Below are 16,300 nucleotides of genomic sequence, written 5' to 3' on the forward strand. Positions count from 1 at the left end.
GATTTCTTTGGATTCGTGGATAAAAGCCATGTTAAATGCAAGCTTTGCAAAGCACCCTCGCTTTCACAAACTAGTACATCTGTGTGATGACGAGAAGCAGATTGTCTACAGTAACGTTCGGGCGGAGATGGCTCGCGCACAAGCTGGGCCAGAGAGGGACGCAGAGACGGAGGGAGAGGCGCCGACAGAGGAGCCTGCTGCGCCAACACCACCCACTGCGCTGTCCGTGATGTGTGACCTGTTCGAGGAGACATACAGAGAGAGTGTTGCACCTGCCGCCTCCCTGCCTACCCTTTTTGGCCTTGGTTACACTTGTAACACAGTTCACCAATGTCCTCTATTAGAGCGAGTATCACGTTCATATTGCACCAGCAATAAGCAGCTTTTTTTTGTGTGTTTTTTTGTAAAAAAAATATTATTCAAATTCTACTAAATTAATTCGAAATATTCAAACTCAATTTCATGGCGCTTTTGACAGCCCTACTACTCACAGTCAGAAACACTAGTGAAATACTTTATTGATTTATTTATTTGCAAACAGGTGTATTAGTCACTTGCTTTGACAAGTACTCTGATTACAAAGTAGAACATGGATTTAAGTAGGGGAGTTATTTTACTGGTAGTAACACTATTAGCGTTGTAATTTAGTTTTGTAAAGAAAAATACACCCAATGCGTGGCTTCTCACAGTAAAAAACCCCAAAACAAAACAAAACAAAAAAATGTTTGACACTGCAGAGCCCTGAGGCCCTGCGTCCACCGCTGCCCAGAGCCACAGAGCTTATGATTATTCAAAGTTTATTAAGCATGCTGTGTGTCCAAATTGCACCAAATTTGACACTGCACATCCTTGGATCTCCTGCAATACACCCTGCAAATGTGAAGTAAATTGGATAAATGGTTCTAAAGATTTGCAAAGGACATACATGTACATACAGGCAGAGAAAAAGTTTTAAAAGGCCCTTTTTAAACATTAGGTTTTTCTCAAAAGAGAGCATGACATGATTTACTATGCAAATACGCAGACTGTAGTGGAAATGATACTACCAGCTTTGTCATAAGGAGTTAAAATAACACAGCAATAATAAAACTTACCTGACACACTGCCCCAGACATCATCCAAAAACACAATCTGGTCATGAAATGTACTTTACAACAGAAGCTTAATTGAATTCCATATTTGATTTTTTTCCCCCTGCTAAAGTCAGTCACAAATGGTATGACCTTACCTTCCTTTCCCAAACCAGTTACCAATGCAGGTCACTACACTGGGCCAGCCAGTGGTTTGGACCAAGCCATTGGCCACCTGGAATCACAAGATGATGAATGAGGACAGTATTCATTTTACAGTAAGGTACTGGAAATACAGCTACACATATTATTTGTGTGACCATGTGTAATTGCATGGATACATAAACCTGTGATTATGTAGTGTATGTGTATGCGTGTGTGTGTGTCTCCGTGTCTGTGAACATTCATTTGTAATTTGGAATGGCAGAACAGGTTATTCATTTATCTTTTTCTGTGGCAATACATACAGAAGCTTCCTTGTGCAGGATATTTTTACTATCAGCTTCAGCCATATCTAGCTAACCTGTGCCCCATGCAGAGAGCTGAGGAGAATTCCCCTTCCAGCAAATGCATCTGTGTGTATCGTTGTCACATGTCTATTGTGTATGTGCCTGCTGGCTCTATTTTCATGACAGTGCTATGGCTAGTGCAAGCATTGCACGTTGGAGCAATAACCCTCAGGGTCTCTGCTTCAACGTTGTGTTTTTGTGATTTACAAATGTGCTGTGATGTGTCTCACCTGGACAAATATATAGAAGCCCAGGTTGTGGATGTTGTAGACATAACCCAGTCCAAATAGGCAGGTGAACAGGCCACTGGTCAGCATGCCCACTGTTAGATATAGTCGGATAGGCAGGCGCTCCCCGATAATGCCACTGTATGGGTGCAGTGTTGACATCATATTAACCACAAAAACTTACTCTGATCAATAAGGTTGTTCAATGCCTCCCTGCATGTAAGCTTTGTCTCAGAATCATCACAGAGGAGCTGATGTTTCAGTTCTGTCTGTTTGTCTGTCTGTCTGTTAAGTAGCAAGTAAGCTCAAAAAAACAGTGAGAAATAACTAACCAAAGGTAATTAGTTTACAGTGATGATCCAGGTCCAGAAACTTTAAAAGAAATTACTGACATTGACAGATCATGGTATTATAAATGTATATTTCTGCTATCTACCCCTCAACAACCTCACTTACCTGAGTGACATTTTTGCTACATAGCTGTGTAACGCAGTATCTAATTCAATACATTTTAAAGTTAAAATAAAGTATAGAAGCAGTGCAGTCTGTGCAGTCTTGGTGAAGATAACAGAAAAAAAGATGACATTACATATGATTTGTTGAAAGGTTAGAGAAGCAAGAAAAAGAAGTGCAATTGTGATGAATACTTGCAGATTTCCAAAACACAAAGACAAAAGTTACAGTAGCGTCTTCTCTTTGTGCTCCTCTTGTCAAACAGTGGCAGCCATGGTTAGAGATGCAGTTTAGTAGTGTGAGGCTTAGCTGTCATGGGGGAGGCTTAGCTCTCATGGCAGTGCTTGCTTGGTGAACGCAACTCTCGTGGGATGGTGCATGAGTCAACATGGCAGCCCCCAGCTGCTAGACTCCAGACCCAAACACCATATCTCATCGGACATAAAATTTTTCTTTTTTTCCTACCGGACTTTACCATCAACCGACCTGGAGCACCTAGAAGAATACACTGACAAGTGTTTCAACTGATTCTGCATCATGAATAAGGACAAAACAGACAATGATAAAAAGGGGAAATCCAACTCCAATCCGAATGCCAAACGAGTCCGTCCAGAGTCACTCTCCAGCCCGGATACATCACCATCCTTACCCCCCAAACCACTGTGCAGCACAGAGGTAAGCAACATTCTAATCTCCACTGAAAATAAACTCACAGGACTTGATGGCAGAATTGCGTTGATTGAGGTTTTGCACAGGGAATTCCAGGCACTCCGTCACAGCCTGGAATTCAGCCAAGACCAGATCGAAACACTTGTCAAAGAAAATAACTCACTAAAACAGTTCGTTAAAACACTTACCACTCAGCTCACCTCCATCACAGCCAAAAACAAAACCATGAAAGAGAACATTCTGGACTTGCAAACACACAGCATGAGGGACAAGTTGGTTTTCACTGGCATCTCGGAACAAACCCCAGACGACCCTGAAAAATCTGTTAAGGAATTCATGATCACACAGCTTAAACTACCCACAGAAACAATCAACAACATCACTTTTCACCGCGTGCACCGTATGGGATCAAAGAACATCAACAACAGACCACTACCAATCATTCCAAAATTTGAGCACTATAAACACAAAGAACTAGTTCAATGACAAGGCAGACAGCTAAAAGGAACAAACTATGGAGTCAATGACCAATACCCCCGGGACATTTTACAACGAAGCAAACTACTATTACAAATCCAGAAACAATTGATGAAAGAAGGCAAAAGAGCAGTTATCTCAGTGGACGGTTATACCGTGATAAGGACATAACCCCCTGGCTCTTCTAGACCCCCACCCCCTTCTCTCTCCAACAGATGCATTGACATGAGCAGGGCTAAATTAAAATCATCACATTTCAACTTGTTTTCAGCTAATTACAACACAAAACAAAGAGCCATTAAACAATTACAGATCCTGAAGGGTGTTTTATCATCATTAACATACACTGCCTGGCCAAAAAAAAGTCACCACCAAAAAAAAAGGTCATACACTCTAATATTTCGTTGGACCGCCTTTAGCTTTGATTACGGCACACATTCGCTGTGGCATTGTTTCGATAAGCTTCTGCAATGTCACAAGATTTATTTCCATCCAGTGTTGCATTAATTTTTCACCAAGATCTTGCATTGATGATGGTAGAGTCTGACCGCTGTGCAAAGCCTTCTCCAGCACATCCCAAAGATTCTCAATGGGGTTAAGGTCTGGACTCTGTGGTGGCCAATCCATGTGTGAAAATGATGTCTCATGCTCCCTGAACCAGTCTTTCACAATTTGAGCCCGATGAATCCTGGCATTGTCATCTTGGAATATGCCCGTGCCATCAGGGAAGAAAAAATCCATTGATGGAATAACCTGGTCATTCAGTATATTCAGGTAGTCAGCTGACCTCATTCTTTGAGCACATACTGTTGCTGAACCTAGACCTGACCAACTGCAGCAACCCCAGATCATAACACTGCCCCCACAGGCTTGTACAGTAGGCACTAGGCATGATGGGTGCATCAATTCATCTGCCTCTCTTCTTACCCTGATGCGCCCATCACTCTGGAACAGGGTAAATCTGGACTCATCAGACCACATGACCTTCTTCCATTGCTCCAGAGTCCAATCTTTATGCTCCCTAGCAAATTGAAGCCTTTTTTTCCGGTTAGCCTCACTGATTAGTGGTTTTCTTAAGGCTACACAGCTGTTCAGTCCCAATCCCTTGAGTTCCCTTCGCATTGTGCGTGTGGAAATGCTCTTACTTTCACTATTAAACATAGCCCTGAGTTCTACTGTTGTTTTTCTTCGATTTGATCTCACCAAACGTTTAAGTGATTGCCGATCACGATCATTGAGGATTTTTTTCCGGCCACATTTCTTCCTCAAAGACGATGGGTCCCCACTATCTTTCCAGTTTTTAATAATGCGTTGGACAGTTCTTAACCCAATTTTAGTAGTTTCTGCAACCTCCTTAGATGTTTTCTCTGCTTGATGCATGCCAATGATTTGACCCTTCCCAAACAGACTAACATCTTTTCAACGACCACGGGATGTGTCTTTCGACATGGTTGTTTAGGAAATGAGAAGCAACTCATTGCACCAGTTGGGGTTAAATAACTTGTTGCCAGCTGAAAGATAATCGCCCATGCAGTAATTATCCAATAGGAGGCTCGTAACTATTTGCTTAGTTAAATCCAGGTGGCGACTTTTTTTTTGGCCAGGCAGTGTATCAATCAACAATAACCCACTAACAATCAGCAATGTGTACGGCCCAAACATAGATGAGCCATCCTTCTTCTGTAATTTTTTTCCCTCTATTTCAAACATCTCCAATTGTCCAGTCATAATAGGAGGCGACTTTAACAAAGATATTGACCCATCACTAGACAGATCTAACATTGCAAACAATAAGCGTACTTGACAATTCACAGAAACAATAAAACAGTTCATGAGTGATTTTGGTCTTGGCGATAGTTGGAGACTGCAACACCTGAGACTGCTTAAGAATTCTCGCTCTACTCACCAGTTCACCATTCATATTTTCACATTAATTTTTTCCTCACCAGCAACTCAATTATATCTAATATCTCCGAGTCAAAGATTCACCCCATCATTATAAGCGATCATGCCCCTGTTAAATTTACTTGGAATAGAATCAGCCCACATAAACCGATCACCAGATAGCGCTTTACCCCGCTCTCCTTAAAGACCCTGAATTCTACAGTTATATTAAAAGAGAGTGGGCGTTCTTCCTGGAAATGGATGATAATAATAATAATTTATTTGTTTAAGAAGGGACAGTGTACATCAATGAACATTCCCTTTAAAGAAACAAAAAGAAAATGTAGATGCACCCAATTGCAGCCAAGGGCTGATTTACATTGGTAGTCCCCCAGCCAGATGTTTGTCAGCATAGTTCCTAAAGAAATAATAAAGAATCAATACAGTACACATAAAATATGCAGTTACAAAATATAAAATACATTAAGACACATTTCACACATTGTGTTGCCTCCAGTGCCTTAAGTATGTGTAAACTTTACGCCCTGGTTCTGGATGCAACCAAGTAATAATCAGACGGGGGGAAGGGGCTGTATGGGGTGTGTGGATAGAGTGTGAGCCTGTAGCAATGCAGAACATAATTCTTGTTGTAGTTGTGATCAGTTGTGGTGGATAAAAGTAGTAGATGTAAGGACAGTGGGGGTTAAAATGCTAGAATAACGGAGAACAATAGAAGTTAAAGTGCTGTAGAGCTGGTTTCCAAGTGCTGTCAGTTACATTGCAGAGTACATGGTAAACAAGTAAACCCGAAACAAAAAAGAGATAAATAAATAGGAGAGCAGAGAGAAAAAAAAGAAAAAGAAAAAGAAAAAAAAGAAAATAATAATAAAAAAACCCAATAATAAATAAATTTAAATAATAAGTGAGTAAAGAAAGAAAGAAAGAAGAAAGAAAGAAATCCATAATAAGCACCCAGGGGAAAAGGGACTGTTTGGGGGATGTAGGTGGAGTGTGAAGCTGCAGCAATGCAAAGTCCAGATCATAGTTATTGTTGTAGTTGTGAGTAATTGATTGTAGGAGTCAGTTATATAGTGAGGTGCATGGTAACTAAACACAAAAAGAAAGAAGAAGGGAACCATAAATAAAAAAACAAAGAGTCACTCACAAAAAAAGAAAAAAAGAAAAAAAAAACATATAATGTACATTAGTTCATTAATTGTGGTTACAGGTTTGTGTACTTTTGAGCCACTTCTTTAGATTTATACCCAAAGCCATCTCCAACCCTTCTGTAGGAAAGAGCAAAGGCAGTATTAAGAGGAAAAATAATCTCATTCTTTGTTTATATAAAAAAGAAAGAAAAGGAACAAGTCTGGAACAAAAAAACATCAAAAGACTTAAAAACATCAAAGCAAGCAGCCAAACAAAGGAAACCCAGAAAGAAAACATAAATTTCAACTAAATGAAATTATGAATAAGCAAACTCAATCTTTTTTTATACACAGACTTCGACAAGAACATTTCCACCATAGCAATAAATCAGGCAAATACTTGGCAAATCAAATTAAATGAATCAAAGAAAAAACAACAATCTCAGTTATTAAGGACTCGGCAGGGGAGCCAACACATTTACCAGAAGAAATAAATAAAATATTCCAAAGTTTTTACTGTAACTTAAACTCATCAGAAAAAGATCCAAATGAAGAAGATATCCACTCATTTCTCAAGAGTATCGACTTACTGCAATTTAGTGAAGACCAAAAAAAAAAAACCCCATACCTGACTCTCCAATAATTCAAGACGAACTTTCCACACCTCACCTTCAGCCACTGTCATCACCAATGGACTAACAAAACAAAACCTCACACTGCACAGGGGGACTAGGCAGGAATGCCCACTCTCTCTCCCCCCCATTCACCATTTTCATTGAACCATTAGCAGCTGCCATTTGTCACAGTGCCTTTATAAAAGGAATCCAAACACATAACACATATCATATGATCAGTCTTTATGCATCACTTCAAGAAACAATAAATCTCATCGAATCATTCTCCAAAATCTCAGAATATTCAGTTAATTGGAATAAATCATCCATCCTTCCCCTACATAGCAATAGCTGGGATGTGGCAGCCCATACACCACCAATTCCTTTAAGCACAAATCACCTATCTAGGCATCAACATTTCCTCCACTACTCAAAACAGTAAATGATGACCTCCAGCACTGGATGAACTTACCATTATCCATTATGGGCAGAATATCCACCATCAAAATGACAATATTTCTAAAACCAACTATCTATTCTCAATGATCCCAACTCAACCCACACTTAACTGGTTTAAATCTCTAGATTCAATCATCCCCAGATTCTACTGGAAAAACAAAACACTGAGAATTAAATTAACCACCCTACAAAAATCAAAAACACAAGGTGGACTGGAAGCTCCACATTTTTACCACTACTCTCTGGTTAACCAGCTTCAATACATATTCAAATGCATTCACCCTAACCCATGTGAAAGCATATGGCTAGATATCGAACAAACACTTAGCAAAGACATCTCAATTTCAGACCTACCATTTCTCAGTCAGACAATCAAACGCCATCCATGTTTCAAAATGTTAACAATAGCAGCAACTCTGACAGCCTGGTGGAAATTTCACCAAATCACAAACACCCCCCTTACACCATCCAAATATACTCCCATCTGGAATAACCCCGATTTTGTAATTTACAAAAAACCACTCAACTTTCGCACATGGATTGATAAAGGTATCACACATCTTTACCACATCTTTCACAACAACTCCCTGGTTTCATTTTTTGGAATATCTGCAACTCAAGTCAGCCATCCAAACAAAACTTAACACTATGATCACTAACCTAGATCTCCCTCCTTCATCCTAAGAACTAACTAACATCTCTTCCTCAAAAAAAAAACCTCATCTCTAAAATACATAGAATAATTTCACAATCGGACAAAACACTAACCATACCAGCAGTAAAACGGGAATTAGATCTATCCATCACTCCATATGCCGACTTCTGGACCCATATCTGCAAAATCATCTACTTCATGACTAAAAATGCCAACCTACAACTTATACAATATAAGATACTCTGCAGAACTCACTACACTGGGCAAAAAAAAATTAAAATGGGATTTGGATGAGAAACCTGTTCACACTGCACACAAAACATCCTTGATAGCTATGTTCACGCCACCTGGCACTGCACTCCAGTTAAATAATTCCGGAAAGCCACCACCAAGTCATTATCCCTATTCCTGGGCTGCCATGTCCCTGTATCCCCCTCTCTGTGCTTACTTGGAGACATTTGAACAACCATATCATATAACCATATCGCAGCGGTGCCTGGATAGTGTGACGTGTGTGGTTGTGCTGCTGCCGTGGTTCTGCCTGATGGCTCCTGCTGCTGCTGTTATCATTAGTCATACTTCTACTGTTATTACCTCCGCCAAGGAGGTTATGTTTTCGCCGGCATTGGTCTGTTTGTCTGCAAAATAACTCAAAAAGTTCTGAAGGGATTTTAATGAAATTTTCAGTAAAGGTTGATAATGGGACAAGGAACAGATGATAAAATTTTGGTGGTGATCGACTGAAGCGAAGTGGATAAAATAATAAAATGGCAGGAAATCCGAGCTGCTTGGCGGAGGTCTGCGCTCTCCGAGTGCTCTAGTTATACACATAAGATTATTGGCACATATGTATACTATCAGATATTAATATATACTTTCAACATAATGTCCCACAATAGCCGTAATTATTATTATATTATTACTTTAATTAATGTTGTTGTAAGCTATTATCATTGTGCAACGGCACCTCCACTGCCTCTGAAACCCCCTTAGTAGGGGCCCCATCCCTTCTACTGCAGCCAAGGCTGTAAAGCAGCACTAAAGTTTTTTTTTTTTTAGCACTTCTAAAAAGTACAAAATAAACAAGATACAGAGTGCAGCAGAATAAAAAAGTACAAAATAAACTAGATGTGCAGAATAAAAAAGTACAAAATAAACAAGATACAGAGTGCAGAATAAAAAGTACAAAATAAACAAGATACAGCATGCAGCAGAATAAAGTACACAATAAACAAGTGTAGAATAAAAATGTACAAAGTAAGAGAGTGCAGTAGAATAAAAAAGTACAAAATAAACAAGATACAGAAAGCAGCACAATAAAAAAGTAAGATACAGAAGATACAGAGGCACCCGCCCTGTCCCGGTTGGTTGGGATGGACTGATCTGGGGTGCTGTAACTGGTATCTCTGGAGTAGGCGGCATGGGAGGCAGGGCTGGATCATTGTGTTCCTCAATTCAGCAAAGATACAATGAAGTTTTACTGCTGACTCCCTTTAAAACAGGCCTCCTCCCCAAGGTCTGGGGGCAGTTTAGGAAGGCATCATACCCAAATGGGCAAGCCCCCTCCACTAAAGGTCTGAAGGTGACCCAAATTGGTACCAGTAAAATACAACAAATAAAAACAAAAGAATAAACAAAACAAAAATGACAACAAACAAATATGGTACCAGGAAGGAAATGATATTCACAGTAGTAATATTTGAAGGTAGTAATAAACAACAAACAAAACATGTGACCTAGCGTGTCTGCCCTGCCAGCCCACTCTAGTGCCCCGTTCCCGTTCCGCTCCACTCCCGGTGGCAGGGGCAGATGTGCTGCTGTCACCCTCCTTGGGCATTATAGGTATATAGGTAGTACTATCAGCAGAAGTGCTATTCTGCCAGTTAACCCTTTTCTTTTTTCCTTTTTTGTTTGTTTTGTTTGTATATAGTTATTTACTGTTCACCCCTTTCTCCCTGTCTTTCTTCCTTACGCACCTTATACACTGCACCAGCATTCTCACACACACGCACACTGGATAATTGGTCTGGATAAAAGCAAGGATAGTAAAACTGAGGATAAGTACTGTGACTGACACCAGCGCCACACTGAGGCATGTAGACGATAGGGTCGTCACCCGTCTCGTATAGTATGGGATAGTCCCAAGTTGAAAAATAAAATGTATACTGTCCCTTACTGATTCAATATGGGACACAGTTTGACCCATATTTCTGTGCACACAATACTCTACTGCATAAACTATGTTTTCACCTGCTATGAATGACATGAGAAATATTAAACCAAAAGACTTACACGAGACATAGCGGAGAAATATTAAATCAGGATTTGTGGAGGACAATGTCACATAATGGCAGGTCTGTCACTCAGCGTCATCATTGCCATGGTTACAAAGACTCTGCTCAGGACCACTGTTAGCCACTCACTGCCCGCTGGCTGCTTGATTAAAGGGATAGTGCACCCAAAAATGAAAATTCAGCCATTATCTACTCACCCATATGCCGAGGGAGGCTCTGGTGAAGTTTTAGAGTCCTCACAACACTTATGGAGATCCGAGAGGGAAGTGGGTAGCAGCACAGCTGCACACCTAATGGCTGACGGCAACCCAGATTAAAACGTCCAAGAACACAGAATTGAAACCACAAAATATCTCCATACTGCTCGTCCGTAGACCCAAGTGTCCTGAAGCCCCGACATAAATAGTTGTTTGGAAAAACGTCATTTAAACTCTGTTTTTAGCCTCATTGTAGGCTGTAGCTCTAACTGCCTCTGTGTACACTGCGCTGACGTGTGAGTGCTTGCGCGAGACCGTGAGACATGGGCACCGCCTTCATGTGTGTTCACGTGATTTCGCTGGTCTCGCGCGCACACGTGAACACGGTCCACAGAGAGGCAGTTAGAGCTACAGCCTACAATGAGGCTAAAAACAGAGTTCAAATGACGTTTTTCCAAACAACTTTTTATTTCTGGGCTTCAGGACACTTGGATCACTATGGACGAGCAGTATGGAGATATTTTGTGGTTTCAATTCTGTGTTCTTGGACATTTCAATCTGGGTCGCCGTCAGCCATTAGGTGTGCAGTTGTGCTGCTACCCACTCCCCCCTCGGATCTCCTTAAGTGTTGTGAGGACTCTAAAACTTCACCAGAGCCTCCCTCGGCATTTGGGTGAGTAGATAATGGCTGAACTTTCATTTTTGGGTGCACTATCCCTTTAAGTTATATGAAGGTACCTTTACGCCCGGATGTTATACTTATGGAGCGTATGGATTTATAAAGCCTCACGTGCACTTATATTTCAGTCATTGTGGAGCTGGGCGCACATGCACATGCAATTAATTTGTCACGTAGTAATTGAATTATTCGAGTAACCCGAGGAATCGTTTCAGCCCTAGACTTTACCACAAGAGAGTAGAAAGGGAAAAGGGATGGGGTGAAACAGCAGAGGAACTTTATCAACCTGGTAAGTAGTGCCATTAGCATCAAGCTAGCAAAGAAAACATTCTTTGCTAGCTTTCATAAAGAAGGATATAAAGTAATAAACTAAAAAAAATGTTGTGGGGCTTTTACTTACCACAACTGCAGAGGCTACCAGCTTCATTTGAAATAGACATTATAAACAGTCCGTCATTTATTATTTCATGTTTTTATATTTTTACTTTTTATCTGCTCCCGTTTGCTTTGATAAAGTTAATGCATTGCGCTGTCATTTCAATCTCAACACTTCCTGTATCTGTATAAAATTAAAAGCTCCTTATAAATTTGATTGAGAGAACCTCTGCATTTTCTAAAAAGGCTTTTATTGTGAAACATTTGCAGGAACTTGTTGCGGAGGATTCAGTGACTTGCATGTATGCATGCGGTACATCAAATGTAGCTCCTGCCATCTGGTGGTGCTTTTTATGTTACTACAACAACATTTCAGCTGGCACATGAACAGACGGTGACTGAAATATTAGTAATGATAATAAAAATAGGACAAGAATAACCTGATGACATCACACATGTTGTGAAAGACGAACGGGGATGATTGAAATGGACCATTGTGTAGTCTGTCATGTCTGTCGGCCAAGTCACGGCAAGATTTTGTGACTCCACAATCGCAACTTCGACAGGCATGAACCAGGCATAAGTCTCTCCCTGTCCAAAAAATGCCATAACTAAATTATCATTAAGGTTATGGAAATAATTTCAGGCAATATTCTCTTTTCTTGTTCCCCTAGCACAGGTTTGTGATTTTTTTTTTTTTTTTTTTTTTTTTTTTAGAAATGCTTACCCTAGTTTTCCTAATTTAGCAGTGGCTACTAGTGTTGACCCCTTTGTGACCTCACTACTTACTATGAAGGTACATCTCTGCTTCGTATAGTCTCATCCACTCACTAAACCATATGTCACTGCACACTATTAAAACTCCGTGGGCAGGATGATTTACATTTTTTTGAAATTGAAGGTAATGAATGGGTTAAGTGTTTGCGGCGGGCTCACTGCACAGGTTGCAATAATGTAAGGTTCTTCACCACTATCATTTAACTACAAGGTCAGATTATCAGTAAAATATGGATGTTGATCCTGTCTACCACCGATGTCGCCAGCCTCCGGCTACCTGTATACACGTTATTATGAACACACTCCTCTCTGCATAACGTTTATTTGGAAATATTAAGTAGAATCTCACAAGTTATCTCTGTCTCTGTCAAACCACCTGTAATCACTGTCTTATTCAGAGTCATCTTCATAACAGCAATTTCAGATGATGTGGAGGATTTGAAGCTCATCACTCTTAGATTAGAGATCTCTTCTACTTTGTTAATATGGAAAAAAAATAGATGTACACTGTGAGGATCATGCGCTGGTTTAAGAAGACATGGCAACTATTTTCTTTCATATGCTGATAACCTGACGTTTACTTCCATGCCTGACTGACAAACTCTTAGATAATTTTTAATGTCCCTAACCAAATCAATTGAAATGATTTGCTTTGTGATGTTTCATACTCCTCATATACTCAAGTGTATGTAGACACACACTTAAATGTTTAACTTTTATAGTTGCCATATAACTATGTCATTTCTTAGTTCTCCTGTTTGTTTTACTTTCTCGTAAAGCCTTATTTAAAACTAGATATACTACATTACTGTTATTTGTCTGGAAACCCAATAAATACAGTTTGGGGGGTAGGGAGTCCATTATCAATTACAGGACCGTACAGCAACCAGATCCAAAACAATAATAATACAAAAAAAAATACAAGTCAAATTGTTAATTAGGTTTTAATTACCAGGTTTTAATGTAGGGCACCGCTGGTATCAAAATTCATGTGATCTGTATCTGGATAGGTTATCTGGATAATAGCAACCTAGTCATCACTTTTTGCTTAGGAAGACTTGCTCGTGACTACTGGTACTTGTAGTTTTTGCTAGACTTGCTGAAGCTAACAGAAAGAAGCAGAAAGAGTTTTTTTCCTTCAGACTGCATATACAGATGGCTGAGATCCAATCACAATGCTTGACCACCTCTAAATGTGGTCTGGCTGCTCTGACAGCATTAGAATTGCGTTCTGCATTAATCTACAAGTGGTTTTCCTTATAAATAATGTATCCATATACAGGCTGCATTTTGGTGTTTTTTTTTTCATGAAGCTATATAAGGGTGTAAACAGTTAACAAAATGAATCATCTTTATTTTTTGTTCTTAAATGTTTTGATATTCTTTTCTTACATTTACAAACTTTGGTAAATTTACTCTTCACCTATTCACCTCTGCTATGGATCAAACTGCCCTCCTGTTCTTGCCATCTTACCTGAGGTACATTCCCACTGCGTATGCACAGAGGAAGGAGTAGTCCATGGCTCCCAGCAGCTGCCTGTAGTTCCTTTTATCTGACAATATAAAGAAAAGATGTAGTGTTCAGGACAGCACATCAGATGTAGTTCATCTTCAGCTGTGTTTATTGGTCTTTATGTGGTCAGGTTGTTCCTGACAAAAGCTGCAAAAAACAAGTCATAAAAGCAGCAGTGCAGTGCATTTCTACATGTTCTGCACATTACATTTTTATTTCTCACACACACACACACACACACACACACACACAAACACAGGAGTCAGGCAAACACAAACCAAAAGGTTTCCAGCTACAGTCCATGTCTGTGTGAAGAGATGGCAGGAAGGGCTGCTGGCTGCTACTGCTGCTGCTGGAGGCAATGGTGGCTAGCTCACTGACAGATGAACAGTTCTTATGGAGCTCGCTCTGTCAATACAAAACAATGAGGGCACCATGTTTAGCTGGCAGAAAACGATGTGTAACAGGCACACAATATGACCTGAAAAATATGTGCCTGAGATGTTAATATTCCATCTAAACCTGTGTTCTTAATCCATACAAGGTTTATTTCTTAGGGGATATCAAAAGAATGGGGAAGATCATTCGAATGACATACTCACTAATTTGACACCACTGGGCTGAACAGATGACCAACTGGCTCTTTCTTAATACCTGTTCTATCATATGATAACATCAGGATATATTTATGTCTGACAATGTCTGAGAGAAGTGACCTCTGTACTGTTTTCTATAATGTCTGATTGTTCTGTGGAGAGGACTGCTGGGTTCTAGAACTTGGACTTGCATCTATAAACAGTAAAGTTAAGAAAACAGCTTGGTCTATAACATAACAGAAAATGAGAAAAAATGCCTTGCAATTGTATGCAAACCCGTCAGTTGGAGTTACAGTTTACATCCATGTCTGTGAAAACACGGATGCTTCACTAACATCTTCCCACTAGCAGAACAGAAGATCTATACAGCATTGTGTCAAGATTAGAGTCACCAATTCAGTAACTGACCAAAAGTCTCCCCTTCTGTTCCTGAGTTATGATGCTGAGTAATGGACAGAAAAGTGTTTTATGCAGAACAGTATGATGTCACAGTGAAGCTGACCTTTGACCTTTTGTAAAAGGTCATCCCTTCATCATATCCTATTAGAAATTTGTGTGAAGTTTTGTCATAATAAGCATATGAATTCTTGAATTAGATCCAAAAACATATTTTGTGAGGTCACAGTGACCTTGACCATTGACCTCTGACCCCCACATTCTAATCTGTTCATTCTTGAGTCCAAGTGGATGTTTGTGTCAAACTTGAGGAGATTCCCTCAAGGCCTTCTTATATCCCGTAAATTTTAATTAATTTATTTTTTTTAAATTTTATATACTTTATTAATCCCTGAGGGGAAATTCAATTTTTCACTCTGTTGTCAATTACACACAGGTCCGAACACACACATACACAAACTGGACCTATACATGCACTAAGTGGAGAGATGTCAGAGTGGGCTGCCCATGACAGGCGCTCCGAGCGGTTGGGGGGTTCGGTGCCTTGCTCCATATTTTGGTCTGGACGGGGACTTGATCAGGCAACCCTCCGGTTCCCAACCCAAGTCCCTATGGACTGAGCTACTGCCGCCCCCTAAACAAAATGAGACCGATGCAAGGTCACAGTGACCTTGACCTTTGACCACCAAATTCTTATCAGTTCTTCCTTGAGTCCAAGTAGATTTTTGTGCGAAATTTGAAAAGAAATCCTCCAGGTGTTCTTGAGATATCACTTTCACGAGAATGTGACATGCAAGGTCACGTTAAATAACGTGACTTAATTTACATTAAATCACCTTGTGGGGCACCATTCTTGAAAACGGAAAAATTATTTAATGATATCAGTCTCATAAAATACACTTAACTATCAATTTGGAACTCTAATTAATAGCTAAATCAATAACTATAGCCAAAGTTACCATATTAACAGTAAAAGTTGAAGGATTTCAGAGTTCTTGACACAGGAGCGGTTGACTATTCATTCACTCTTGTGCAGTATTAAACAGACAGCAGGTACGATTCCAAAAGTATTTATTCACAATAGAGCAAAGCAAAACAAAACACACACATTTTAATCAGCTAACTATACAGAAGCATGGGTGTTTATATGTGTGTGTGTGTGTGTGTGGGTGTGGGTGAGTGTGTACGTATGCCAAAGAGAGTGACAAAAAGGTGGGTGTGCGAAACAAAGGGCCGTCTGGCCTACAAAACAAAATGGCTGGCAAGAGAAAACTACAAGATGGCCGAATCAAAGATGGCATCTTTCTG

The 16,300-nt window shown here is 39.9% G+C and overlaps 1 protein-coding gene across 7 annotated transcripts in view; it reads right to left on the minus strand.

The window, feature by feature from the left end:
• slc37a1 (solute carrier family 37 member 1) overlaps window positions 1-16,300 on the minus strand; it is a 105,310-nt gene that overhangs the window by 43,283 nt on the left and 45,727 nt on the right. For all 7 annotated transcript variants that reach the window (XM_078174271.1, XM_078174272.1, XM_033617346.2 and 4 more), the window contains 4 exons: window positions 14,279-14,408; window positions 13,962-14,040; window positions 1,810-1,945; window positions 1,229-1,305 (listed from right to left, as the gene is read on the minus strand). In XM_078174271.1, coding sequence (XP_078030397.1) covers window positions 1,229-1,305; window positions 1,810-1,945; window positions 13,962-14,040; window positions 14,279-14,303 — 317 coding nt within the window. In that variant the 5' untranslated portion in view covers window positions 14,304-14,408. The remainder of the gene's footprint in view (window positions 1-1,228; window positions 1,306-1,809; window positions 1,946-13,961; window positions 14,041-14,278; window positions 14,409-16,300) is intronic.

The sequence above is a fragment of the Epinephelus lanceolatus genome, chromosome 14 (assembly GCF_041903045.1).
Source record: "Epinephelus lanceolatus isolate andai-2023 chromosome 14, ASM4190304v1, whole genome shotgun sequence".
Classification (NCBI taxonomy): Eukaryota; Metazoa; Chordata; class Actinopteri; order Perciformes; family Serranidae; genus Epinephelus; species Epinephelus lanceolatus.